The 27,677-nt window shown below is 42.3% G+C and overlaps 1 protein-coding gene across 3 annotated transcripts; it reads left to right on the top strand.

Annotated features, from left to right (window-relative positions):
• The first annotated feature begins 71 nt into the window (after positions 1-71).
• Positions 72-27,677, top strand: LOC111871464 (methyl farnesoate epoxidase). Of its 3 annotated transcripts, none has more exons than XM_023864610.2 (9): positions 72-153; positions 2,484-2,569; positions 8,656-8,895; positions 10,578-10,735; positions 12,728-12,970; positions 15,258-15,372; positions 19,909-20,089; positions 21,440-21,557; positions 25,989-27,677. In XM_023864610.2, the coding sequence occupies exons 2-9, from the start codon at positions 2,485-2,487 to the stop codon at positions 26,310-26,312; spliced, it is 1,464 nt and encodes a 487-aa protein (XP_023720378.1). In that variant the 5' UTR covers positions 72-153; position 2,484; the 3' UTR covers positions 26,313-27,677. The 3 variants fall into 3 exon arrangements, with proteins under 3 accessions (XP_023720378.1, XP_023720379.1, XP_033610162.1); XM_023864611.2 differs by having other exon boundaries at positions 81-149; XM_033754271.1 differs by lacking the exon at positions 72-153 and adding an exon at positions 957-1,172.

The raw sequence follows: 27,677 nt of genomic DNA, 5'->3' as shown, positions 1-27,677 counted from the left end.
GCACGCTCTACTGCGCCGATGTAACTGCGCAGCGCGTGTTATGTGAACCGACTAATGTTGCTACAGAAGAACTGGCAACAAGGCGGTGAAGGTCAATTAGTAATGGTTTGTCTGTAAGGTCGTAGACAACAGCAGGGAAGATTATTCTTGTACGTAAGTAAATATTCGAGTAATATGTCTGTATCTGAGAATATGCACCGTCATGATGCGGAACAAAGGTGGACGTCGGGGAGATCACTTGTTTTCGCTATCATTTCATGATGGAAGAAACGGCCGTATAGAGGTTCCGTTGAATTTTTTTTTTCGGTTTATTTACGAAAGCTTATATCAGTTCCGAACGCCTCTGTGGTCAAGCGGTCAGAGTTCCTGGCTACAGATCCAGATGTCCTGGGTTCGATTACCGGAGCTACCAAATTTCCTGAGAAGTAGTGGGTCTGGAACGGGGTCCACTCAGCCTCGTGAGGATAACTGAGTAGCTATTTCAAGGAAATAGCGGCTGCGGTCTAGAAAGCCGAAATTAACGGCTGTGGGGTTTCGTTGCGCTGACCACGCGACACCCTCTATCCGCTAAAGTTGGCACTAACTTCGCCGACAAGCGGCCGTCGGTGTAGTTCGCTTGAGGACTAAAGCCACGGAGTTTAGATTTTTATATCAGTTCCGTATGTTTAATATCGTCGAATGACGGAATAGTGAAGTGAGAAGTTTGTCAAAGGAATTGGTCGTGACCTGTTTCGGGGCACAAACGTAGAACGAGTTGGAGGGGCTGAAGAAGATTACAAAACCTCCCGAAAAGCTACTCCTTCTCCGTGTTGAAATTCCCCCTGAATGCGCAGGAAGAATGAAGTCCACTGCTTATTAACGTCAACAATACAGAAACAAGATCTGTGAAGAATATTACGGTTACATGCCTTTAAATCGTTCGTGTTGTGTAGTGAAGTTAAAAAACATGTGAACAAGATGTTACGTAATAAATAAAGAAAGCACAAACAGACCACTATGACGTGTGCAACAGAATAAACATAAAATGTTTTACTTTGGCTTGTAGTCCTTATCAGAAGCACGAGAACATTAGGAATGAAAGAAAAAAAGTGAAGAAAATATTAGTATGCTCAGGGAAGCATCACACGCAGCATGAATTACATTGATCATTAATATCACAAACATACAAAAAGGTTAGTCATCTAACGCTGAATATTATTCATTTGCCTAGAAGTGACTGTATAATAAAGGGAAACTTGTCTGGTGAAAATTAGGCAAGGCGCCATATTTATGTTACGCAGGGCATTCATTTTGTATTTTTCCGGTGAGCCCACGTTTATGTTTTACGTACTTCCAAACTGTTTGTGAACACTGATTTCGAGGAGCATGTTCTGTGGCACATTTCAAGAAAGAATATTCACACTGTGGATGACCAGGTACTCCTTTAGTATCTGCCAATACACACCAATTGTGATGGATTAGCTCTGAGGCTGTTTAGCGACACTATTTCAGATGTGTAGGTTATGCAGTGTCGAATTAAGTTAGAATATAAGCTTTAGTGGTGGGTGACTAAGGGCCTGGAAGGCTGCGCCATAGCTCAAGCGGTTGGTCGCTGCAAGGTTCTGACGATGCTGTATAACACACAGAGATACTGGGTTTTCGGACTTTGTCCATCGTCCGGATTCTAAGTAACTAAGGAAAAAAAAACAGTGATTGAGGCCAGATCTTTTTAAGGGACCCAACAGAGTAGGTGTCTTCCCTCACCTGAGGACGGAAACAGATCCAGTTTCCGAAACGTTGTGCTTTTTCGTAGTTATTTAGAATCCGGACGATGGATGAAGTCCGAAACCCCAGTATCTCTGGGGGTTAGTCGCTAGCTTCCCACCGTGGCGGCCCGGGTTCGGTCCCGGGTGTGGTCAAGTGGGATTTGTGGTGGACAAAGTGGCGCTGGGCCGGGGTTCCTCCGAGTACTTCGGTTTCCTCTGTCAATCTTCATTCCACCAAATACTCCATCATCATAATCACCCAGGGTAGGCTACAATAGGCCAATCAATGGCCGCTGTGTCGAGTGAACCCAGTTGGACATGTCATCTGTAAGGTGGGCCGCATACCGGCATGCGTCAAGACATGTAACAGTCAAGACATGATGTCTGAGGCATGACGCAAAGAAAATGGCACAGTTGAACCGAATGAGATTATGAAAACCATCGCACATCGGTCTGAATCATGATGCTGACGAATCACGAATGAAGCAAGACTGCGTCTTTTGTCTCATATCTTGATGCTTGTCTTGAAGGCAGTTGGTGTGCGGCCGCCCGTACTTCACCTCGCTATCTGCTACAGCAGTCTGCTCGGTAATTGTGGTAGTGACACTCTAAGACAGATTGGGAATAGTTTCAGTTGAGCTAAGTTATATTTTAAGGGGGGCTTTTACCATTTTGTTTTACTACTAAGGCTTGAAAATGTATGCATTCTGTTGGAGGAACATATCGATTTATTTTCAGGATGGCTTATCTCATCGCAGTAGTTGCCTTTCTCGCAGTCGTCTTCTATTTATGGATGAAAACGAAGCCTAAGAATTTCCCTCCAGGTAAGATATTGTCACGTGTCCTGGTAAAGCGACAGTATATAATGAGCTTCGGATTTGATAGCTCGATTTATTGGGTAATTTCACACGTCGTTACTACAACTCGTTATTACACTTTCACGATTGCTGTATCTATGACACGCAACGATTATAACACTCTCAAGGTCAACACATCAACCACTGAACTGCCTTGAACGACGTCTTCGTGACGAATCCTCTGGAACAGTCAAAGTCACATTGCGACTGACGGTCAGTCAGTCTGTCTGTCTTGGTGTCGAGCCCCGATTGGGGCTCATGACCAGATTTTTTCCCCCTTTATATGAAAGTTACTGTCCTGTTCATTTGGGGCGCCCTCTCTGACGAGAGGTTGGGTCTTTCATTTGTCAGTCATAGTCCGTATTAGTAAGTCCATTGTCAGTATTTACATATGTTTACAAATTTAATCTTAATTCCTATTTCTATGTACAATATATACAAGGCCTCTGTCAATCCAGGCTCAGAAGAGCAGATTTTGCCCTATTTCTAGTAGTATCCGCTACCACAGTAGTCTAGTCACTTGAACGGTCGTATGCCTGACCGCCGCCAAGTTTAAGCCTCTTATACTTTCTGTGCCGGTCTTCGAACAGTCTTCACTGCTTGTTACATAGGCTCGGTACGGACCACACAGAAAACACGGTCTCTTTTCTGACGAAACTTGTATACTGCTCATTGCCTAGCAATGGAAAGCTGTTTCATATTTTGGCCAAGAATTTTTCTTCGCGGAAATTTGTTTCCTAGCTGTTCCCTAGAACCGGATACACATAAAAGTATTTTCACTAACAAATTTTCTAATGCTTAACACTGAAAATCTTTCAGGCAATTTAGAAGGGAAATATGAACAATGTGCCGGTCACGGTAGCCAAGCGGTCTAAGGCATGTACTGTCTTCGCTCGCTTGGAAACCGGGATCGTGAGTTCGAATCCCACTCGGGGTATGGATGTTTAGTTTGTGTGTGTGCGTTTTTCTGTGTTTGTGTACAGGTAGAGGCCTTTCGACGAGCTGATCACCCGCCCAAGGAGTCCTACCGAATGTGTAAGATCTAGAAAAACCGAAGTGAACGGAGAATTTCATGGAGGTAGGCCTAGGCCCACTGGGGCTATAGTGCCAAGGAAAAAAAATATATGAACAATGTATATGGGCCTAAGCTTCATTGCCTCAGTAGTCCGTCTGTTAGTCCAGATGCAACAGCGCCAAAAGGGCGTGACCGATAGCGAGAACTTTCAGTTTGATCAACCAGCAATTAATTTTGTCGAGGCGTTTTGATTACCAACATAACAGTCTACTGGGATGTGACGCCATGCAGTTTGGTAAATAGGCGATTCGAAATCATTGGTACGTATCCACTGAGCTACATGACGCCACTAATTCAGATAATCAGCGCCATGGGAGACACAAATCTCAGTTTGATTGAGTTTGGTTAAGTTCAAGGATCTCTTTGATCTTTGCCTATACATGTCCTTAAAGTTCCCTGAGAGTGTGTGCGCGCGTTTATTTTATGGTGCTGTGTCAAAATTGTATAGCTAAGGGGGGATACTTCGCACTGCAGAAGAAAGAATTTGTTTTGTCTGCAGCCACTGAACTCGCGTTTAATATGTACGGAGGAAACTCTATACTGCACCTCTATCAAACACTTTGTCACGCATAATCAGAGATATGGCAGACATGCTGAAGAACGTCTTGTTTGTATAGACAAGAACAAACACTGAGTGACCCGCTCATACGTTAGTGCTCTAAAATAAATAGAGGCTCACCAAATAGCCCTAATACAAAATCTATCTTACAGTTCAATGTGCCGTCTTCTTACAATTTCGTATATACACGTACATTTCTTCTTTAAATACAACTTACTGTCTAGTCTCCCATCTTCTTCACTGCAACACTTCATCATGGCCGTATGCTCCAGAAACATGTAGTGAAGAAGAATGCGGGTAGACAATAAGTTGCATTTGAGACGGAAATTACAGCATTAATGCAACAGGATGCTTAAATACAATATATATATGGCACGCGGTAGCGTAGTTGGTTGAGGCACTATGCTACAAGCCGGAAAGTCGCGGGTTCAAGTCCCGGTGAGGTAATTGGATTTTTTTCAATTGACCTAATACTTCCAGCCGCACTATGGCCCTGAGGTCAACTCAGCCTCTAACAGAAGTGAGTACCAGGAATTAATTAAATAATTTTCGTGGGGAGTAAAACACGGCCGGCGCGTAAGGCTGACAACGTTACCGCCATCTTTGAGCCGAATGTCTAGATAATGTGGGACCCTCAACGTCTCAAAACCCTATGGGCCTTCAAGGCCTGTTACAGGGATAGCTTTACTTTTTTTACTTTATATATATATATATAAGGTGGGCCTCTCTTTCAGTTATCGCGGTTTCATGATACTCTTTTGTCATGTTACTATGCATTGCGGGAGTAACATGGCACTACAGAATTTGCTACGATTCATTCTGTCGAATGGTCTTTCATAACCAGCAAATACTAAAACTATTGGGAGGTTTTGTTCTTCCTATTTCAATAAGTTGAATCATTATAAATATACAATTGATGCAAGAGCGATATCTTAGAAAGCCAATGTTAATGATACTTTAGTAAATAGTGTGTATAAGAAGAACCCCTTTGCGCTGTAAGTAGAAGGGATGACTTGTATCGCAGCCATGCCAACTCTTCCTACATACATCAGGTGTAAACTGGAGGGATTGCTCGAAGATATGTGGCTCTGCCATAAAGAACAACATAGAATAACTTTTTCAGGTACCGGATGAGAATTTAAAGGAATACAGGGTTATTCATAAGCCCGTGAAACATTTTGAAAATTTACAATAAATAAACTACGCAATGGATACCAAATTTTATTACATTGAAATTGAGATAAACTCACCAAGTTTTTTTTACATAGTTCACAGATGCTCAATGTGTCCTCCCTTGCTTATACGGCAGACATCTATGTGATAATCAATTTCATCCCACACCCGTGTCAGCATATCACGGTTGACCAGAGCCACAGCAGAGGTGATACGGTTGCGAAGATCCCTAAGATTAGCAGGCAATAGCGGCACAAAGACAGTATTCCTCACAAACCCCCCCCCNCCCCCCCAGAAGAAAAAGTCACACGGGGTTAAATATGAGCTTAAAAATTTGGAGAGATTCATTCTCTATCGGCGTAAGAATTACCATGATCCTATGCACAGTTTATGTGTTGTGAATTTTTAAAATGTTTCACGCACTTGTGAATAACCCTGTATTATAGGCCTGCTGATTGGCAACGTTGAACTGAGCTGTGCTTTATGCATTTACATTGCAGGGGTAACTGCAAAACGATACAGTGGATTATGGGGAAGCCGAGATTGAATGTTCCATGGCCCGTCTTTTTGTGGCGAAACAAGCAGTTACTGGTGGAAACAAATGTAACGTAGTTCTCACACCTTCATTTCAATTCGAGACCTCGAGACTACAATCGCAAGCTCGCTGTGCTCAGAGTGTGTCTAGCAGTACAGTACTCGCAAATAACATGCACAACGGCAACGTTTCTGGGCCAATAGTGACAACACTGTTTTACTGACAGATAAAATCAACACAGTGATTAATAAATTTTACTTATTTGTCGGTTTTTTAGAAAGAGATAAATTCAACCAATTTCCAGCATTGAAATGTTTTCTTTCTGAAGATGATTTGGTCCTCGGTAAACAACACATATTGTCATTTGTTAGATTGACTTTCGACGAGGTTTTGGATTGGACATTCGATTTGTTGACAACTTACAGGTCGTAACTACAAATCACTGCAACAATCTCATTGAATTACACATTCCAAATTTCATTGCAACTACAGCACGCATTAAATCTTCTCAGTCTTCACTAGACGTTTCCTGGTAACGGATTTCAACACTGAACGCTTACGTCCTTACCGTCTATTACATATCCCACGACTGAAGTAAGTCCTGAACTTGTCCTGTTGATAACCTCTCAGCGTGGACTACGCAGAAAACACAGCTCTTCTATTGTCAGGGTACAACTGTTGCTGAGAGGCGTATTTACCGCGCCGTTGTAGCAATTTTCGCGGCGTGGACTACAAAAAAACATCGCTTCCAGCAGTTCCTCTGTTGTTGGGTGTTGATTCGTTGCCGTGGGAACCTGTTTCTTTGCGATCGTTAGCTAATAACGGGTCTACACGCTACAATATATTTAGCACGGAGAAACAATTTGAAAATCACTTTCCACCCGCAACAGAACCAAACAGTTGGATAGATAATACTTTTTATATTGAAATGATGGAGCCGTCCTCTATTCTGTCCATCAAATTACATGAGTGCTTGCCGGAGTTTTCATCTCACGGAACATTATGCTCAGAATCTAAAATCTGTTCCCTAATTGAGTTTTGGATTAAAAAAAGTAGAGAGAGTACCCAAATGTTGCAGTCAGGGCAGTGCATTTTCTGATGCTGTGTTACGGCGTACGTGCGTGAGGCTGGGTGTTCGTGTCTTGGCGGCCGCAAGTTCAAAAGCAAGAGCAGCATGAATACTCAATTTTACCTGAGACTCAAGGAGACACGTGGTACACCGACCATCGAAGAGCTTTGTTAACACAACGATCATGTTATCAATATTGATCTTTAATAATATTTTTTTGCTTTATTATTTGTTATTTTATTGTGTTAATATTTTATTTTCCTACAGGTTTTTAAACGCTTTAGCATCCGTAACAAAGCGAACAGCAGACAGGGAAATCATTAATTGATCTGCCAGAGCGTCAGAAATATATACGTGGTGTGGCAGAAACAGTTTGCCAACCATTGATCTACACTCAAGTTTAGTACTAGTTGCAGTATGACTTGCTTTTCGTGTTCTGAGATTTGTAACGACAAGTGGAATTTCATCAGAAAGTCAGTACTATGGTATGAGGGACCTGCGGGCAGATCAGTTAATTAATGGCGCTTAAGACTGTACACATTAATTTGCCTGCTTAAATAATCGACATGACAATCTTAGCTTGAATCTATAAAATAAAACACAACATTTTTTATTCTTGTAAAATTCAGTCTAAACGCATTGAAACTGCTCATTCGGTTTTGAAAAACTGCGGATTCTTAACTGTACGAGTTTAGGGCGGTCTTTTCCGCACGGAATCGTACTAAATGTTATGGTCTGTAAAGAGGTGTTTGGGTTATTACCGTGTCAGCCGCAATAGAAGGTGACTCCCTGTTTCGCCAAAGAGAAAACCGGAAAGAAAAACTCTTTTGACGAAAATGTTTGTTACATTTAGGTCTGAGGGTTGTAACCAAAGAGCAGTAAACACTGTACTGTTAAGAATCAACAAGTTCCTAATTTAATATCTTAAGTTTAATTCTAGTTGTATTAATATCACTGAAATTATCATTTTCAAGACAAGGAGGATGAGATGGGCAGGGTATGTAGCAGGAAAATGGTGAAGAGGAATGCATATAGGATCTTGGTAGGAAACCAGAAGGAAAGAGACCACTAGGAAGACCAAGAGATAGGTGGGTGGACAATATTAAAATGGATCTTGAATGTATAAGGGGCAGGCCTTCTCGGCCCTTGCACCGCGACCTACAGTAGTCTATTGTGCTTAAGATGGATCTTAACGAGATAGGATAGGATGTTATGGACTGGATCGATCTGGCTCAGGACAGGGACCAGTGGAGGGCTGTTGTGAACACGGTAATGAACCTTCTGGATCCATAAAATAGTAGGAAGTTCTTCAGCAGCTGCACAACTGGCGGCTTCTCAAGACGTGCTCAGCTCCATGATCGAGTGAGTGAGATTTAGCAATTGGAATTCTTCATAATCACCTTCCTCCTGTTCATTCTTAAGACCCCGAAAACATGGAGACACCTCTATTGTAACAAGCAGTATTCGGAAAAGAAACTGACCTTATACTCGGTCTAATATGGTAGTCACTAACTAGACAAAACCACGCAAGCATACATACATACATACATACATACCTAGTGAACATAACTACATTCCCCGCTCCCCCTCTTAACTGAAACGTTATTTAAAATTCCGACGTTCCTGAATCGATGTGTTCTAGGTCCACCGCGTTTTCCTATCCTTGGATCAGTTCTGTATTTGCCTCGGAAGTACCCTCATGTCGTTATGAGTGGGAAGTGGGCCGAGAAGTACGGTCCTGTGGTGGGACTGATGTTTGGCTCGAGGAAAGCGTTGGCAGTGAGTGGACCGAAAACTGTTCTGGAAGTGTTACACAGAGATGAGTTCCAGGGACGCCCAGTTAATACCAGAGTGCAGAAGATGTTGTTTAACAAACGTCTTGGTAAGTGAACACAGCAATGGTGTGAATTCACTTCATTTATAAGGAACATATTTTATTTTTCCGTAAGTTATTGACGCTTATCAAAGAGGATGAGGTGGGCAGGGCATGTAGCACGAATGGGGGAGACGAGGAATTTATATAGGATATTGGTGGGAAAGCCAGAAGGAAAGAGGCCACTGGGAAAACCAAGGTGTAGGTGGGTGGACAATATTAAAATGGATTTTAAGAGAGATAAGATGGGATTGTATAAATTGGATTGATCTGGCTCAGGATAGGGACCAGTGGAGGGTTCTTGTGAACACGGTAATGAACATTCGGATTCCATAAAATGCTGGGAAATTCTTGAGTAGCTGCAGGAATGGCGGCTCCTCCAGAAGGACTCAGCTTCATGACTAAGTAAGTAAGTAAGTAAGTATCCTATACTCCGTGATTTTATCCCGCAAGCGAACTATACCGACCGAGCGACGCCCGCTTGTCGGCCAAGTTTAGTGCCAACTTTTGCGGATATAGGGTGCCGCGTGGTCAGCGCGACGAATTCCCACGGCCGTTAATTTTGGTTTTCTAGACCGGAAGTAAGTATCCTATGCTTAGGAGATTTAACAAAGCTCAGTAAATTGTAGAGATTTTGTGGAGCTGAATAAAAGTGAAGGACCCTCGCAAATACGGAGTAGATAACTACACGGAATACATCAGTTTCGACCCGTTTTATTACCCTACAGCCTCAGCCTTCATATCCCCTGTCCCTTTGAGGATTTCTAATCGGAATTTAGCATGAATGTCTTGTTCCCTGATCTGCGTCACGTATTCCACCCACTCAGTGGCCATGTTATTAACCTGCACACGTATCGGGTAAGCTACAGAAAGACCTCGCACTATGCTACAAGCCGGAAGGTTATGGGTTCGATTCCCAAAGAGGTCGTTAGATTCTTCATTTGACTAATCCTTCCAGCCGCAGTATGACCCCTGGGTTCGACTCAGCCTCTAACAGAAATGAGTACCAGGAGTCTTCCTGGGCGTAAAGGATGGCCGGCGAGTAAGGATGACAACCTCACTGCGATCTGTGAGCCGACTGTGTAGAAAATGTGGGAACCTCGACGTCTCACAGCTCTATGGGCCTCCACGGTCTGTTACAGGGATAGACAAACCTCTTCAAGAAGCTTTCATTTCATGCATTTTGTACGAAAACGCTGAAGAAGTCTTAATTTTGGATACCTTTCAATTTATTTTTGTGCATTGTGCAGACTCTGCTACGCTTTTCGAAACTAACTTTATTCTTCTGTTTAATTAAGAATCACGCCATGAAGGTCTATGGGGAGTGTAGCAATAGCTCCACGAATTCTTAACCTCGGCAGTGGTTGGAGATGAATAGTTAGTTTCTCGCTACGACCATTTTACTCCGGGGAAAAAAGCCCGTAATAAGCTACACTTATTGCACAAGAAGCTGAGTAGGCCCCAGATCCAGGCCGCACTAGGTGGTAAGGAGACAATGCTCTGCCCAACCGGGAATCGAACCCTGGTTCTCAGATCATCCAAGCGGCGGCCTATTAACAGTATTGACTGAGCCGCGCAGACTCTCACGACCATGCTTCGTGATCACATTAAAGTATATGAATTGATTTCAAATAGTTTATCAATCAAAATATTAATAGAATTAAAACTTGGATTGCCAATTTCTGTTCCAGGATTAATATTCACAGACGGTCCGTACTGGCAGGAACTGCGTCGCTTTACTCTGCGGCATTTGAGGGATTTCGGCTACGGAAGGACAAGCATGGAGAGCTTGATCATGCAGGAGGTTGATGACTTAATCAAGGAAATGCGCAGCAAAGACACTATTCAGGTAATGACACCACGGCGTGACGTCATCCGCTAGAGACGGGCTAGGCCTAATCGAATTCCAAAAGATCCAAGTTCCACAGCTTAAAGGAACTGCTGAACGTACACAGGTTTCAGGTCGTCTTATTAGATTACAAGACTTGAAATTGGGATTGAAATTGTTTATATGTAAGGAATTAATAACAACACATAAATCCTGCAAACAATATGTTAGAATGTGAAGTGGGTGGAGCTAGCACTGGATCCTGTACAATGTCGGTCTTTGATATTTGATGCTACCATATTAATTGTATTGCCGCGTGTTGCCTATGTAACGCGACAAGTAAATTCACACAGCTCTCGGATTTAGAGAATATATTTATTGACCGCTCACTTTTACATTTACAAGTACAATTATTCACAATCGTAATTAGTTTCAAACTGAAGACTGATTACTCTTCTAAGGTCAGCTACAAACTTCACTCGTCTCTTGTCGCAGTTCGACTCTTCTAACTTCCAGGCGGACTCGATAGGGAATCCCATCTCGAAGGGTTCATTCCGCTTGTAGCGCTGTAGCGGGGACGTTGGTCGTTGCGTAGGAAATCAACTCTGATCCCCTCAACCACTCCGGATTTCTGGCACTCCACAGTATTTATTGGTGTGCGTGCGTATACCGAACAAATTGTTAAAGACTTGTATTTGTGAGGTGTTTGGTTCGAATCTCGGCTGAAACAAAAGGTATCCTGACTGGAACTTTTCCTGGTTGTTCTCGGTCCTTCCAGATCGATTAACCCATGATCGATACTTTCCTGATCCCGTCTAATTCATCACTCACCCTGCCGTTGGACGCTCTACAGTCCATAACGTCTGGCAGCGTCACAGCATTTTCCGTACCTCATATGGCGAAGAATGGCAGTGAATAATGAATTGGAAGCGATGTGGAAGGAAGTGTTTCTAGTCTTAATTCGAGGTAATATCGTGGAATATGCCTGAAGAGATTAACAAAGCTGTCCGGATGGGCGGTCTCTACGCCGACATCTGAACCCAGAACCTTCGGAACAGGAAACAGCATTGCTTCTCACTCGACCGAAACGTTTCAGCCGTAATTTGCGAAGAATTGTGAAAGGTCATCAGATTAATTTTTTAAGAAGCAGAATATCTGTTTCTGTTATTTTGTAAATATCACAATAAACAATAATAATAACATCAGAGAACACAGATGTGATTAGAAATGTATGGAAAGAGGATTTAAATCGCATCCAGAACTTTCACAGCAATACTTAACAGGTCGTTTTAACAGCCATGAATAACAAAGTAAATGCTGATAAGAGCATGGCGTAAGTATTGCATCTTTTCATGTTCTCTGATAGATCCGCGATAGGAAAGAGGAAACGGAAAGGAAATAGAAAATAAGAGGAAAGTTACATTTACGTATATGTTATTAAACGTGAAAGGTAAAGCTATCCCTGTAACAGGAGACCCATAGGGTTGTGAGATATTGAGGTTCCAACATTTTCTAGACAATCGGCTCACAGATGGCGATGAGGTTGTTAGCCTTACGCGCCGGCCGCCTTTTAACACCCAGGAAAAACCTGGTACTCATTTCCTTTAGAGGCTGAGTCGATCCCAGGACCATAGTGCGGCTGGAAGAATAAGGTACATTGAAAAAATCCACCTGATCAGTACGATTTTCCGGCTTGTAGCATAGTGCCTCAACCAACTACGCTACCGCGTCACCCCACTTGTATGTTATTACGTGTTGAGAGTCTGAGGCTAAGGATGAGGGAATTCAGTTAGTGGTTAACATAGGATCCCGATGAAATGGTGTCTGGTTATAATTTCGCCAAGTTTCATACGCTAAATGAAATGAAGATTGAAGCGATATAAGTTTTACGAAATATCTCTACATGTTTCCAAGTATGTGCAAATTAAAATAAACTTAAGGCTTCCTTTCAGATCACCAGAAGCGGGAAGAACATCTTCCAGTGCACTTAATGACTATTTTTTTGGCATGCAGGTTCATGCTCTGTTCAGGATACCCGCGCTGAACATTCTGTGGGCCATGATGTCAGGTACCCGGTACTCAAGGGACGACGAAGAGCTGCAGACTATTCTCCAGGGCCTGGATAAAATATTTCGCTCTGGAACCCAATCAGGAAGGTTCTTGGATGTGTTTCCTGTCTTGAGACGCATTCTTCCTGAGAGTAGAACATACAAACACTTTGTGGATATAATCAACAACCTGCTGAATTTTGTAAAAGTATGTTCCAATAGAAACTTATGTTCAATAATAATTATAACAATAATAATAATAGCAACACTGGTGGTAATGGTGACCGCCTCTGTGATCTAATGGTCAGCTTTTCTGGCTACAGATCCAGAGGTCCGGGTTCGATTTCCGGCGCTACCAGATTTTTTCTGAGAAGTAGTGGGTCTTGAACGGGATCTACTCAGCTTCGTGATGATAAATGAAGAGTTATTTCAAGGAAATAGCGGCTCCGGCCAAGAAAACCGAGACTAACGGCCGTGAGGATTCGTTGCGCTGACCACGCGACACCCTCTGTCCGCTAAAGTTGGCACTAACTTCGCTGACAAGCGGCGGTCCTTGCGGACTAAAAGGAGGAATTTGTTGTTTTGTTTTTGGTAGTAATGATGGTGGTGGTGGTAGTGGTAGTAGTAGTAACAACAGCANCCAATATATCAGTGTGTTATACACCACCGTCAGAATCCTATAGTAACTAGTGAAAACAATGGTTGGTATGATGGTAATAAGAATAATATTCCTAGTGATTGCTCTTCAAATATTGCGGACCAGTAAATTTCAAGCAACAGTAAAATGGGTCTACATGACCCATGATCCAATTCAGTCCAATGCACGTAAATATACACATAGTCAACATAACTGGCTTCCGTAATATTTTCCAAATTGAATTTTCCTATTCATTTTGAAATATATTCCTTTGTTATGTTAGAAGTTTTTAAAGCTGTGACTACGGACTTCAGGATCGCTGCCTCCGAACTACGCGGTGTGAGAACCAAGAAGAACGCGCATTTAATGCATTCCTTTTTACAGTTTTTCCACTACAACAAACACTTCGCTAACAGTCATTACGAACTAGGAGCATCAATGATTTAAGGCTGATGAAGATTATTATCATCCAGGAAATGAGGTCGTGTAGTCTGGTAGTTTTATACAAAGGTTTTCGATGAACGTCAATAAACATATAACAGAATAAATGTTTCCATGTCTCAGAAGAGGGACATCTTCAGAGTAAGAGCAGACTGAATTCGCGGAATGCTTCGGAAATTTGCCTTCCATCCGGTACCTGAAAACGTAGAAGGTTATCAACGTTTCGAAGGAACCTGCTGCTAAAATATTCTACCCCGAAGATGGAGGCAGCAGCTTCCTTCGAAACGTTGGTAACTTTGTATCAGAGTATACGGCCTTTGACAAAGGGAGAGAGTAGGAGGAAGTTGGATCGTGAGAAGCTTCATGATTTGTACTTCTCACAGAAGATTTTAACGATAGTCACGGGATATGAAAAATAATTATTAATACGTATTTCAAAAACCTGAAGCGAAGAGACCACTTGTGAGATCTAGTCATAGATGGGAGAAAAAATAAAAAGATATCTTCTGGGGTATAACGTCACGCAGTCCGTTGAAATTCGCTTGACGTTTCGGAGGAACATTTCGTCTACATCTTCAGATTAGAACAATAAGCCAAAGAAGAAATCAGAATGAAGAATATAGCAAGCTCTGCTTTATCTTTCGGCCCTGAAGATGAAGGCGACATGTTCCTCCGAAACGTGTGACTTTGAACGGCGTTGTATCCCAGTAGATAGAACTCTTTTTAAGCACCCCTCTGAGAACTTCAAGATCTAAAATATTAAAATGATTCTGAAGAAATGGTTTGGGATTTTGTGGTCTGCTTTCGTTTGGATGAGGACAGGATTTAGTTGCAAGATTTTGTGAAGACAGTACTGAACATTCGGGTTCCATAAAAGGCGGGGAGTGTTTTGACTAGCTGCGCGACTATAGGCTTTCAGCATTGCCTCTGCTCCATGTTTTAGTTAACCAATATATGCTTTACAAAGAGGGTGAACAGGGACCAGAGAAACGACATTTGTCCTTGACTGAAACTGTCAACATTGAAAACATGGAGTGCATATACGAGGCAGAGTGTTTTGGAATATTTAGGCCCATCTCGTTCAGGGGGAGGGGGAAGGCTAAACTCTCTAAAGCCGGAAGTTAATTGAACTAATACTTAAATTTCAGTTACTATCTCACAGGAAATACCACCTAAATTACAAAGAAAAGTTAATTTTGATTAAAAATACTTTGCTACTTATTCCGAGAGTATTACTGATTTCTTTATGTTAAATCAGGTGGTAACTACAGTAACCATTGTGCTTTGAAGGGCTAATATTCATATAGATAAGATTCTTGATATACAGTCTTGACACTAATGTTGCAGTACTACACTAACTGAAATTAAGGGGAGTGAACTTGAACTAAAACATTAACTGAGTGTTCTTCTGTTACAGAGAACAGTGAGAGAACATGAGCAAAACCTGGACGAGAATAATCCCAGAGATTTCATTGATACATATTTAATTCAAATGAGGAAGCAAAAGACCAATGCAGAGTCCATTTTTACAGGTATTTAGATAAATGTACGAGTTAAAGTTTTAACTAATTTTTTATATTCATATTGCAACATTATTATGGAACTATTAATTTCGGTTAAGACAACAGGTTAACATATAAATCCTTTGAAGCACAAAGAGAGAGAGAGAGAGGGGGAATAGAGCGTGGAGGGAGGGTGTAGTGAGAGACACTATATTTGGGTGGGGGGGGACAAAAAATTTTCGGCTTGGACTTTATAGGCCAACAAAAACAAACTCTGTGGCCTGTAGTCAGCAAGCGAACTATATCGACCGAGCGACCGCCGCTTGTCGACGAAGTTAGTTCCACCTCTAGCGGATAGAGGGTGTCACGTAGTCAGCGCAACGGATCCCGACGGTCGTTAATTTCGGTTGTCTAAACCGGAGCCGCTAATTCCTTGAAATAGCTCCTTAATTATCCTCATGAGGCTGAGTGGACTCCGTTCCAGACCCACTACTTGTCAGAAAAATCTGGTAGCGCCGGGAATCGAACACGGACCTCTGGATCTGTAGCCAGAAACTCTGTCCACTAGACCACAGAGGCGGTAAGCTTTACAGGCCTAAGATATCCTAAATAATATTTACAAATACAGTCCCTATGGCACTGAAAACATATTGCGTCTACATTACAAAGGCTAGCCGATTAATGCTTTCTAAGGAAACGTTAGCTGTTATAGCGAGAATCATAAGCAGGGCCCGGATTTTGATGACCTGAAAATATTTAAAAAATGACCGAAAAATCCAGAAAAATGACCTAAAGGAGAAAAGAAAGGACACTTCGCTTCCATGTTATTCACGTTTCAGAAAACACATGAAGAAAAATTCCCTAAAATGGCCAAAAACGACAAGAAATACCCTTAAAAGTTCAAAAATTTAGCAGAAATTTACCCCCAAAATGAAAAAGTGACCTTAAACCTAAAAATGTAAAAAAATGACAAAAATTACCTATAATATTTACATATCTGTAACCAGCAGCTCATATCCGAGATTTATATAATTAAGAGCATCGCATAGGATACAAGGAAAACAAAATGACATGTCATCAAAATCCGGGCCCTGATCACAAGAGACTCATAAATACGGTACACTCTGCTGAAGCAACTGAGCTACGAACGCCGAGTAGGAAACAGTGCATTTCCGAGACGCTTTCCCTTATTTCCTTTATTCCCTCTCCGTTTGTCCCTCGGGCTTACGTGCGTCGCTTTCCAGAGGCTCTTCTAGTTCATTCGTGTCTTGGGCTTCATCAGTTCCGTTAGTCGGCCTGGCCGGGTGGCCGGAGTCTCCATTTTGAGCCCTGTGCGTCACAACCGGGGCAACCAAGTCGGTTCTGTACGGCAGTCCTAAGACAAGAGTCAGTCAAGGCTTAATGTGTGCCGTTGGTACGGGCATGTTTCGAATGTCTAACTCAGTGAGACTGTTGTAATTACGTGTACTTAGGAGTTGTGTGTATAAGTGGTCAATAGGTGCAACATCCAATAAAAATCCCACGTATAGTCACACATACACGTGACAATATTTTGACTCTACCAAATTTTGTCTACGATGCAACGTATGGGAGGAAACGGGGGGTGAGGGACAGATCCATAGGCGAACGCTGGACATTATACAGTGTGGATGCACGCGGTAGGGTAATTGGTTGAGGCACTATGCTACAAGTCGGAAGGTCGTGGAATCCAATCCCGATGAGGTGAATTTTTTTCAATTTACCTAATCCTTCCAGCTGCACTATGGCCCTGGGGTCGACTCAGCCTCTAACAGAAATGAGTACCAGGAATCTTCCTTTGGGGGGCAAAGGGCGGCCTTCGTGTAAAGGCGCGTCCACATTACCGTGTTCGTGCGTCAGAAGTTTACTGCTGCCGGAAAATCGGGATCTGGAGCTGATATCTGTTGTGAAGAAATGCGAAATATTTGTATGCAAATCCATTTGGGCGTCCACTTCGTCAGCTCCAGATCCTGATTTTCCGGCGGCAGTAAACTTCTGACGCACGAGCACGATAATGTGGGCGGGCCTTAAGGCTGACAACCTCACCGCCAACTGTGAGCCGACTGTCTAGAGAAAATGTGGGAGCCTCGACCTTTCACAACCTTATGTGCCTCCACGGTCTGTTACAGGGATAACTTTAGCTTTACCACGTATGTACGAGTATACTCGAATTGCATCTTCTTTCACTGAGACGATCCTAAGTAGCGTTCACTGGAGGAGGGGAAGTGCATAGGAATAGTCAGTGGTCCCCTCCCCTACCTCGCTCTCTCCACTTCAAAATTCGAAGTCTTTTATAAGAGTATTAGAATACATTGTACGTCTTATCTCTCTTTGCTTTAAAATAGAGTTAGAACATAACTGTGTTCTTAACACAGGGAAATGAACATTTCTAATACAGGGTGATTCATATAGAACCTGCCCGACGAAATGAGGTGTAATATAAAATATACCATACAGATATTAAAGTAATTTACACATATCTTATCTTGGGTTGTGTGCCGTGATCAGAGCAGGTGTTGAAAGTGTCCGCCATTTTCAAGTAGGCACTAGAAACATTCGCTGTTCAACAGTGTACTCCATGACTGTCGCCTGCGCACTGCAGACACGTTTCGGCATTGTCCTTGGCCTTGCAGCATAAGGGCTGCCACTTGCCTTATCATGCGCACACCATTCGACTCAGCACGGCCCACGGATTATTATGTCGTAATTGTGAGCGGTTATATGCATCACCTGTGGAGTTATTAGCAAATTCATCGGGCCGGTTCTATACGATTCACCCTGTATATCGAATGAAATGTGAGAGGGATGATGGAGGATGAACCGTAAACAAAAAGGGTAGAAACACGATCCGGGATATTGCAGTGAGAATAATAATTAGACTTCTGGTGAACGATTGGGCAATCGGTGTTCGAATCCCGACAGGGTCAAAAGATTTTCTCTTCTCCAAAGCCGCCAAACCGGCTCTGGGGTCCACACAGTCTAATATACAAAGAGTACTGGGGGCTCTTTTCCAGGGGTTAAATGGGCTGGACTTGAAGCTAACTAACTGCCAAGTTTGAAAATGCGCGCAGCGATACATTCACTTTCCCGTACGTGTTAATGCCATTGTGCTTAACAAGCACCTTTGTTATCTCAACATTTCTTCCGGAAGGATTGAGGAAGACAAGAACAGAGCGACCTGGCTGAGACTGGGCGATTGGTGAGGCGAATAATGCCAGCCTTTTTTATCCATTTGCTATTTCGAAACGAGGTACTCAAGGATTTCCCCCAGCACTCCCTAAATGCAAGGAATGCTCAGTCTCACTAGAAGATTCAATTAAGGCGCTCTTTAAGCCGTGTAAAAGCATGTTTCTTTTTTTAGTTCCTCCAAATTCGCATTCCTGTTTATTGCTGTTTATGGGAAGAAGGGCGGACTGTTACGTCTGTACTTGAGAGAGCTTACCAATCATTTATCTTAGGAGAATCATCTCTTTCAAGCTGCAGGTTTTCGCTGAGTAGACTGAGCCCCCAAATTAAAAGGATTTATATCAGGACTCTGCCAAAAGAACGAGGGACCTGTTAAAATTAAACAGAGATCAACTCAGATGGGTGGTAGGCTTACTTACTGGACCCTGCCACCTAAAAGGACACCTTTCCACACTGGGACTGTTAGAGGATCCAACTTGTGAGAGGTGCTTACAAGAAGATGAATCAGCCACACACATCTTACGTGATTGTGAGGCCATAGCTTACCTAAGATATCGCCACCTGGGTCAGTTCTTCATGGAACCAAGTGACTTTTATGACGCCCCCATAAATAAAGTCCGACATTTAATTCGAAGTGTAGGATTAGTTAGTTAGTTAGTTATTGGAGAGGGCGGGTTTCCCCATGCACCGCGACCAGTTTGATCTATTGTGCTTCCCTCTATGATATTCTACCAGTCTCTATACCCTACCGATATTGGTGCGTACCATCAGTCCCACCCAGCCAGCGAGACCGGCTCTACTAGCTGAGAGGTATCTATAATGCTTCCCCCATCTATCAGAGGCATTAGAGACTACTGTTGGGTGGGAAACGTCCTTGAATTTGGCTCAGTGACTTCCTTTGGAGATATGAGGTTCTTTTACGTGCCGTAAAGCTACGACACGGGACCCACGGCTTAAAGTCCCTCCCGGAGGACTTGTTCCCTGAATTTTTCCGCCCTTAAAAATTCCACGACCTCCGCCGCGTTTGAACCCGCGTACCACGAGTCATGAGGTGGGAACGTTACCTCTAGACTACGGAGGCCGCTAAGTGTAGGATTAATAAAGGGTCAATCCAAAGGGGAAGCACAATAGACCATTGAAGGTCGCAGTGCTAGGACAAGTTTTGTGGCTCACCCTCATACTCATACTCAAGCCCCCAAATTCAACAATTCTTACAGTCCCTGGAATGTGTGTTCGTATGTCTGTGTGTCACGGCATGTACAGTGTACCACTGCAGGATTATTATCGCTGGAACCCAGATATTGTCGTCATTATGCTGTTAAAGAGTAATTGCAGAGTACAAAAGTTGCTTGTTTGCAACAGAGGAAGGACTCATTGTGACCTGTCAAGACTTATTTAATGCCGGAGGGGATTCTGTGGACAACACGTTGGGTTTCTGTCTCCTCTACATGGTGCTTCATCCCCATGTTCAGAGTGCGGTTCAGAGAGAGCTGGATTCTGTTCTGGGTCGCGACAGGAGACCGACGATTGAAGACAAACACAGGTTAGTCTCTGAAAGAACTGTCTTCAGAATTATACCACAGAGGCACACGCTTTCCAGTCATCGACACTAAATTAAGGCAAGTAATTGGCTTCGTACTCTTTCCATTTTGACCCAGGGAAATTTTCCCAATACCTTTTGGATGGAGACTTAAGTGGGTCCTGTTTTAAGGTCTCATGGTTCCTAGAAGACGTTACATCCACGGGCCTTGACGATGTGTTTATTTCAGTAATTATTCAGGAAACGTTTGGCGCCGAAATTTATTTTCGCGTTTACAACAACAAATTAATATTTAACATACGAATTTTTGTAAGTATTATAATAAAGTATTTCATTTAGCTAGATATCCAGTGACAAAGCACCGCCTAATTCTACCTTCTGCTGCCCTTTATTGCGGATGGAGATTACTGAGCAGAGAAGAAAAGGGTTGTTTGTAAGACGTTGAGTGAACTGTCTCCGTCAGCCGACGATAACTGGTACTTCAGATGGGAGTTTCGGAATGGGGCTAAACCTTCGCATCCTAATTCATATAACACTGTCAAATGTTATAAAAAGCTGAGTTGCGCTTTTGTGTTGATATTACTATGGCGATTGGTGAAAGGAGAAAAAGATGGTTGGGCCACAAAGCACACACGGGGCGGCGAGACATACATACAAAATTTGGGGGAGGAACCTCACGGTTAGAGCCGTGGGGTGTGGGGATGTGAACTGAATTAAACTATCTCAGGCCAATGGTAGATTTTTGTGGACATGATACTGAAACTTCTGATTTCAGTGTACCCAGAAATATAGCGAAGAGATGAGAAAAATGCATCATGTACATCTTCTTAGGAGCAGAAAGCTAAAGAGAGGTATCGAAAAATATTTCTTTGTAAATAGGACCATCGAGCTTTGGAGCCACCTACTTGCAGACCCTTTAGGGACTCCCTCCTGTAAATCAAGTGATTTTAGGAAAAGAGTTAGGAAAGCGAAGTGAAGGTATAGGAGAAATCATCCGAAAAGTCAGTGAAGTGAAGTGGGATAAAGGGAAAGTCATGGTGAAATGTGGGAGCATCAGAACATGACGTTACACATTCCAGTACTATTAGTGTTTAGTGTGTAGTATACTTAATCTTTTATTAATATTAATTTATGTAATTGTAGTTGTAAGTGTATTTTCATTTTATTTACTGTGTGCTAGTGTGTCCATTGTTGTTTGTGTAGTAGTGTTCTGTGTTTTGTTTGAGTGTGGTGTGTATTTGCGTGTTGTATCTTATTGTAGTACCACTACCACTGGGAAAAAACACATTTGCAATTTAAATAAATAATAATAAGTATAATATTTCATATCTATCTATGTGTTGCTCTTTGCAGGTTACATTACGTGAATGCTGTCATAACGGAAGTGATGCGCATTAATCCTGTTGTAGCCATGGCTGTTCCACACCGTGTTGTCAAGGATACTACACTGAATGGCTATACAATTCCCAAGGTAAAGTCCTCGGGAGTTTTGGTGACTAATTTTTTACTGTGTAATGTCACCAGCTCAATCAAATAATTTTTTTGTTATTGGAGGACATGTATAGAACACACAGATTTTTTCCTACACCTTTGAGGCATTTATTTGGATGTTTAATTAATTTTATATTTGGGCATCCAGCGTTAAGTACTGCACCAATGGGAGTTAAGTGCTGTTTTCGAAGCCAAAATTTTAAATTTATTTCGAGCTCCTTGTATTTTATTCTTAACGAAATTTCCCACTCAGTTTTGACAGAACTTTTCTTATATAATAATTAAAGTAATTACTATGATATCATATCCAGGTGACCAATTTTCATGAAATGTGTTACCATACTAAATTTTTTGATATGACGTCCTAACAACGGTGACTATGAAGACCGCATGTAGTGCCGTGTAATCCCACAGAATTTTGCCGACTAATTGGAGGATCGTACTGCCTTCATGTTCAGCGAAGCCAAGCAGAAAGCCAGGAAAACACGCGGAAAGCAGAGATTTGTCTACTGCCTGCTTCTCGTTTAGTTTACTCTTCGCCTCTGAAGATGGAAGCAGTACTTTCCTCCGAANAGTTCACACCTTTCATATTGTAACGTGTCGGCAATCCAGAAGAGTCGCTTCTATGGAAACACTAGAATAGACCGTTACATAGGAAGTAACAATAGCGGCTATATTATATAGGCTATATTAAATATATAGGCTATATTAAAGGCATTGTCACGTGTATGAGTGTGACAACAGACGGGATTTGGATTGGTACCCAGATTTATTTAACGCTTAACCACACAACTCGTAACTGCAACTAATTATAACAGCCTCAGTGGTTTACACAGTCTAATGATCACTCTAACTGCAGAACATATAAAGTCTTCTATGCCTTCACTAGCCATTTCCTGGTAACGGATCCTAACAGTGTCCTTTGCTAACGTCCTTACGGTCTGGCGAATATCCCACAACTGACTCACTGCTCCAACTGTCTAACTCCCAGTCTGGCGCCCATCTCACACCAACCTTCCACGCTTCTCTTCACTGACTGACTGACTGCATCTCCCAATTTGCCAACTTATAATATCTCGACACAGACCTCGTAGAAAACACCAGTTTTCAGTGTTGTAGTTCAATTGGTTCCGTGGGAACATGTTTCTTTGCGAAGCCGTTACTCGGCAACGGTTCTTGTATATTTGCTTATCTTGCGATCGTTGCCCAGCAACTGGTGTACATGCTGCAATGTTTATACTTAAGTGCGGATGTACTCTATAATTTTATTCGAACTAGGAAATAGTATTTGGAAAGCCATATTATGCAATAGGTATGGTGGAAGAAATTAATTTCTCATGACGGAGAATGGATTATTATTGCATAAAGTGTGTTGTGTAAAATGATAGCCTCTGTTAGTCTGAAACTTGCGAGGAACGAAAAATTTGCAGGTTCCTTTGTACTCTTTTATAGATAGTTTTTGCTGCACATGGATGTCTTCAGTACACCTGGGTTCTGAGGAGGTGATTGACAGTCAGAGTTCCTGGCTACAGATCCTGAAGTCCCGGGTTCGATTCCCGGCGCTAAAAATTTTTCTGAGAAGTAGTGGGTCTGGAACTGGGTCCACTCATCCTCGTGAGGGTAACTGAGGAACTACTTGAATGGGAAAGTAGCGACTCCGGGCTAGAAAACCGAAATTAATGGCCGTGGGGATCCGTTGCGCTGACCACGTGACACTCTCTATCCGCTAAAGTTGGCACTAACTTGGGCGACAAGCGGCGGTCGCTCGGTCGGTATAGTTATCTTGCGGACTTAAGGCATGGAGGTTATTTTTGTTTATTGTAGAGCTACCTCACAGTTACAGTGTCAGTTCTTCAGCATTACAGAGCTCTAATCTTGGTACATGATGCACCCCCGTTTTCGCAAAAAAAGCCTGTGGAAACTGAGTCTTCTTTATGTCATTTTAATGACTGCACCATACTCACAATCTTCTTCCCATCGTGCTGCTGGCCTTCCTATCAACAAGCAACGTTGTATTTCCACGTTATATTCGCCCACCTGTGTTCAACCGTCCTATCTACGTGGGTCTTCCAACCCTCTATTAACCTATATCTAAGTACATTTTGTTTTAAATTGCCTGGTATAAGGGTTTCAGAGTTCTCATTTCTACCACTGCTATTCTTTGTTGTCTGTGTCATTCGATGTCTATGTGTCACTGTTTTAAATTAAAAAAGAGTTACTCATATTCCTTACAAACTGTATTGCAGGACAGATATTTGGGGACATACCAGGATAACAGCTTGTACATTTGCAGACAATGGTGATGATGATGATGATGAAATAGATTCACATATGTGCACCCGAACACACCATTTTATCGAACTGTCTCAAAATCGTTACATTGACTTTGCCTTGTGTTTTATAAGTTCCAATATATGTACGTGGTGTGTTCAAAAAGTATCGAGCCTTCTTCTTTCCCGCGTAAACCAATGAAGCGCGGGAGGCTCCCTTCGGTGGAGATGTGGAGGGGACATTCATGCACAGTCGTGAATTTTTTCCCGCCCGTAGAAAGCGTCAGTCGCTGGCAGTCGGCCTATGAGTGAGGACGTGTAGTGAGGGCTCGTCGGATTCCAGTAAGGGGTAAAATGACGGAACAACATGAGCAGCGATATTGCATGAAATTTTGCCAAAAGTTTAGCGATACCCAAGTGGAAACCATTCGCAAGATTCAACAGGCTTTCGGGGATGGTGCCATGAGCAACTCACGGATAAAGGATTGGTACAACTGCTTCAAAGATGGCCGCACATCAGTGGACAGCGAACCGCGTTCAGGCAGACCCTCAACAAGCCGAAATGAGAATGTCATTGAGCAAATGCGGACTTTGGTCATGGAGGACCGTCGTATCATAGTCCGAGAACTTGCGAACGAGATAGGGGTAAGCATTGGATCGGTACATTCAATTTTGACCGAGGATTTGGGCACGAGGGGAGTGTCCACGAAATTCGTACCGAAACTGCGCATCTGATTCAGATTTTCGTCGCCAAACACAACATCCCTGTGGTTCGTCAGGCTCCCTACTCCCCCGACATGGCTCCGTGTGACTTTTGGCTATTTCCCAAGCTGAAAAATGCCGCTGAAAGGACCCCGATTTGAGTCAAGAGAAGACATGTGGAATGCGACGACCCGGCTGATCACCATTCCAAAAGACGCGTTCCAGAAGTGTTTCCAACAATGGCGGAAGCGCTGGGAGAAGTGTGTGCATTACCAAGGAGACTACTTTGAAGGGTATTAGGGTTTTGTACCTTCAAATCAATAAATGTATTTCTGCCGACCAAAGGTTCGATACTTTTTGAACACTACGTATGTAGTATGTCTAGATGTTATTTTACTGAATTCTTTTGTAAATTATTCCACCTAATTTTATAATTGTTTGCCATTTAGCTTTCAAACATAACTCACAATCTGAACTTATAACAAAATCAATTATTCGCCAGTCTAGGAAATGTTACTGCGCAGTTGCAGAAGAACAAGTCATGACAGTGTAACCAATTCGTCAGTCTAGGAAATGTTACTGCCCAATTGCAGAAGAACAAGTCATGACAGAGTAACCCATTCGCCAGTCTAGGAAATGTTACTGCCCAATTGCAGAAGAACAAGTCATGACAGAGTAACCCATTCGCCAGTCTAGGAAATGTTACTGCCCAATTGCAGAAGAACAAGTCATGACAGTGTAACCCATTACATCTGGCAATGTGGAAACTCACTTCCACATTAAAGTGTAGTCTTTTATATTTATGTCCCTGATAGAATTTTTAATGAACAGATGGCAGCTTGTAGTCAAGGAAGGCTATCGGCTCCGAACCCACTAACCCTTATCAACCACATAATCGCTTAATTAACTGATTAATAACGAGTTAATCTGACATGTTTAATAATTGATAAGGTAACACGATAACCTTGAAACTGGACGATTTTTTGCTTAATCATCACAGTATATATTAATTTGTAACCAGCCACAAATAGAGTGAAATGAATTGCTTTGAGGAAGGTGTCACATCCTTGTCAATCTGTATAAGTGACGTCACACTGAAAATAATTTAAAAGTATAGTACACTGCAATAAAAATGCACCAATTGAAGCCTCAGGCTGGCTGTTAAATTTCTACTGGCCCTCACCGGCACAGTGATTATTGTCAGATTCATACAAATAGTGTTTATAAACTCAGTTCCTGCCGTACAGAAAACACACTGCATCTCCATTAGAAAGATTAGTCCTTTAATGCTGCTAGGAAATACTCAGTTTTTGCCTTTGAATGCATAAATATGCCCTGTGTGATAAATACGGTGATTTTGAATGTTACACATACTAACGGGTGTAGTTTAAATTGTTTCACAGTACCAGTAAGCATGATATATTAATATTTCTGTTCAGGATACTTTCGTTTTGATTAACTTCTGGAGCCTGTTACACGATCGTGAACACTGGGGAGATCCCGAAGTGTTCAGACCTGAGCGGTTCCTGGATGAGAACAAAACCTTTGTTAAGGACGAGTGGATGATTTCTTTTGGAGCTGGGAAGCGGATGTGCCTGGGAGAAGCCCTGGCACGCAATACTGTGTTCCTGTTCTTCACGACACTTCTCCAGGAGTTCTCGTTTAGTGTACCTGAAGATGAATCCACACCTCAGACTTTGCCTCTTTCCGGAATGATAATGGCCCCTCAGCCGTTCAGCATAAAGATTTCCCGGAGAGTATAGTATCGTGTCACTATCATTTTTGTTCGGTGTGTCTGAGGGAGTTAGGATTTCATACATGTCTTATCTCTTCTAGAATTAATGGTGGCCTTCAACTGTAAAAAATAAAGATATGCAAGGGAATGCAGCACCCGTCTCCCAGAGTGAGGGAAGTGAAGGGAAAGTAGCAGTTCGCGGTCCTGAACTTCGGACCTCTCTTCGCTGTGTGTGAGAGCGCAGCAAAGAGTTCATGTTTCTGTGTACTCACAGAGGACGCGTCACTCTCGGAGTCTGCGAGATTACATTAATCGTCGATCTCGACGTACCATTCGATAAGACGTACATCTCTCACACCTACAAATATAAATGGACTGTGAGCGGTATTTAAATAAACGATTATAAAGTAAAGGGGAGAGGTAGGGAGGGAGGACGGAAGAAAGGAAGAAGAAGGAATGGAAATGGGACAAACACATGAAAGGGATGGAACGAGAATACGGTAGAAATGTTTGAAGATGATAAGCGTATAAAGGATATTGTCACTTACGTAGAGTTAGCGTGACGGATAATAATTGGTTCTAGATTTGATGATTGGGTTTATCGAGCACTTCTTTACAATTACGATCAATTATAGCTCTATCAATAATCTGGATGAAAAGGAAAACCCTTCTGATGGAAAATGTCTGTGCTCCAATAAAATAAATAAGCCTAAAATTACGTTTAATGGACGTAAATAATTTGAAGCGAAAGTGGATATGGGTATTAATTCGATTGTAGACATTTATTTGAGAACGAATATGCTTAAGTTCCACAAAATATATTGTAGCAGTCCAAATTAGGGGAGCCTTTAATCAGTTTAGTACGATTAGATTATTTGAAATTAATTACTTTTGGCTCACAATTCTTTCTTTCTTTCTTTTGTGGGAGAGTTAGTCGCTTTCTTGGTTTCAGGAGTTTCAGGCTAAGTTTGAAGCCAGCTGCACGGCAATAAATCAGTCAAAATTCTGAACTTTGATTTGTGCAGAAGTCGTGTTTATTGCGGAGTCTTTCTGGACCTACGCAACATAAAATTTTAATTGACATATGTATCAGGTGGCTGAGTTCACCCCTAAGGCCCTACCCACTTGGGTTTTCTCTGGTTGCAAAATGCATGTTGATCAGCCTCCTAACTTGCCCTCTCCAACATTCAGAATCTAGAGAGGTAAGTCTTTCGCCAGATATTTCTAAAGCCAAGTCAGATGATTATCTTCAGAAAAGCTAGCTGCAGAACTGAAAATTCACTCACCAGAGACACGCTCTAGGCTTGTCTCCGAACAAGTCCTTCTTGAGAAGCCGCCAATTGTGCAGCTACTCAAGAACTTCCCAGCATTTTATGGAAACCCAAGGTTCATT

This window comes from Cryptotermes secundus, unplaced genomic scaffold, assembly GCF_002891405.2.
Source record: "Cryptotermes secundus unplaced genomic scaffold, Csec_1.0 scaffold465, whole genome shotgun sequence".
Taxonomy (NCBI): Eukaryota; Metazoa; Arthropoda; class Insecta; order Blattodea; family Kalotermitidae; genus Cryptotermes; species Cryptotermes secundus.
This window is presented reverse-complemented; position numbering and strand designations above follow the sequence as displayed.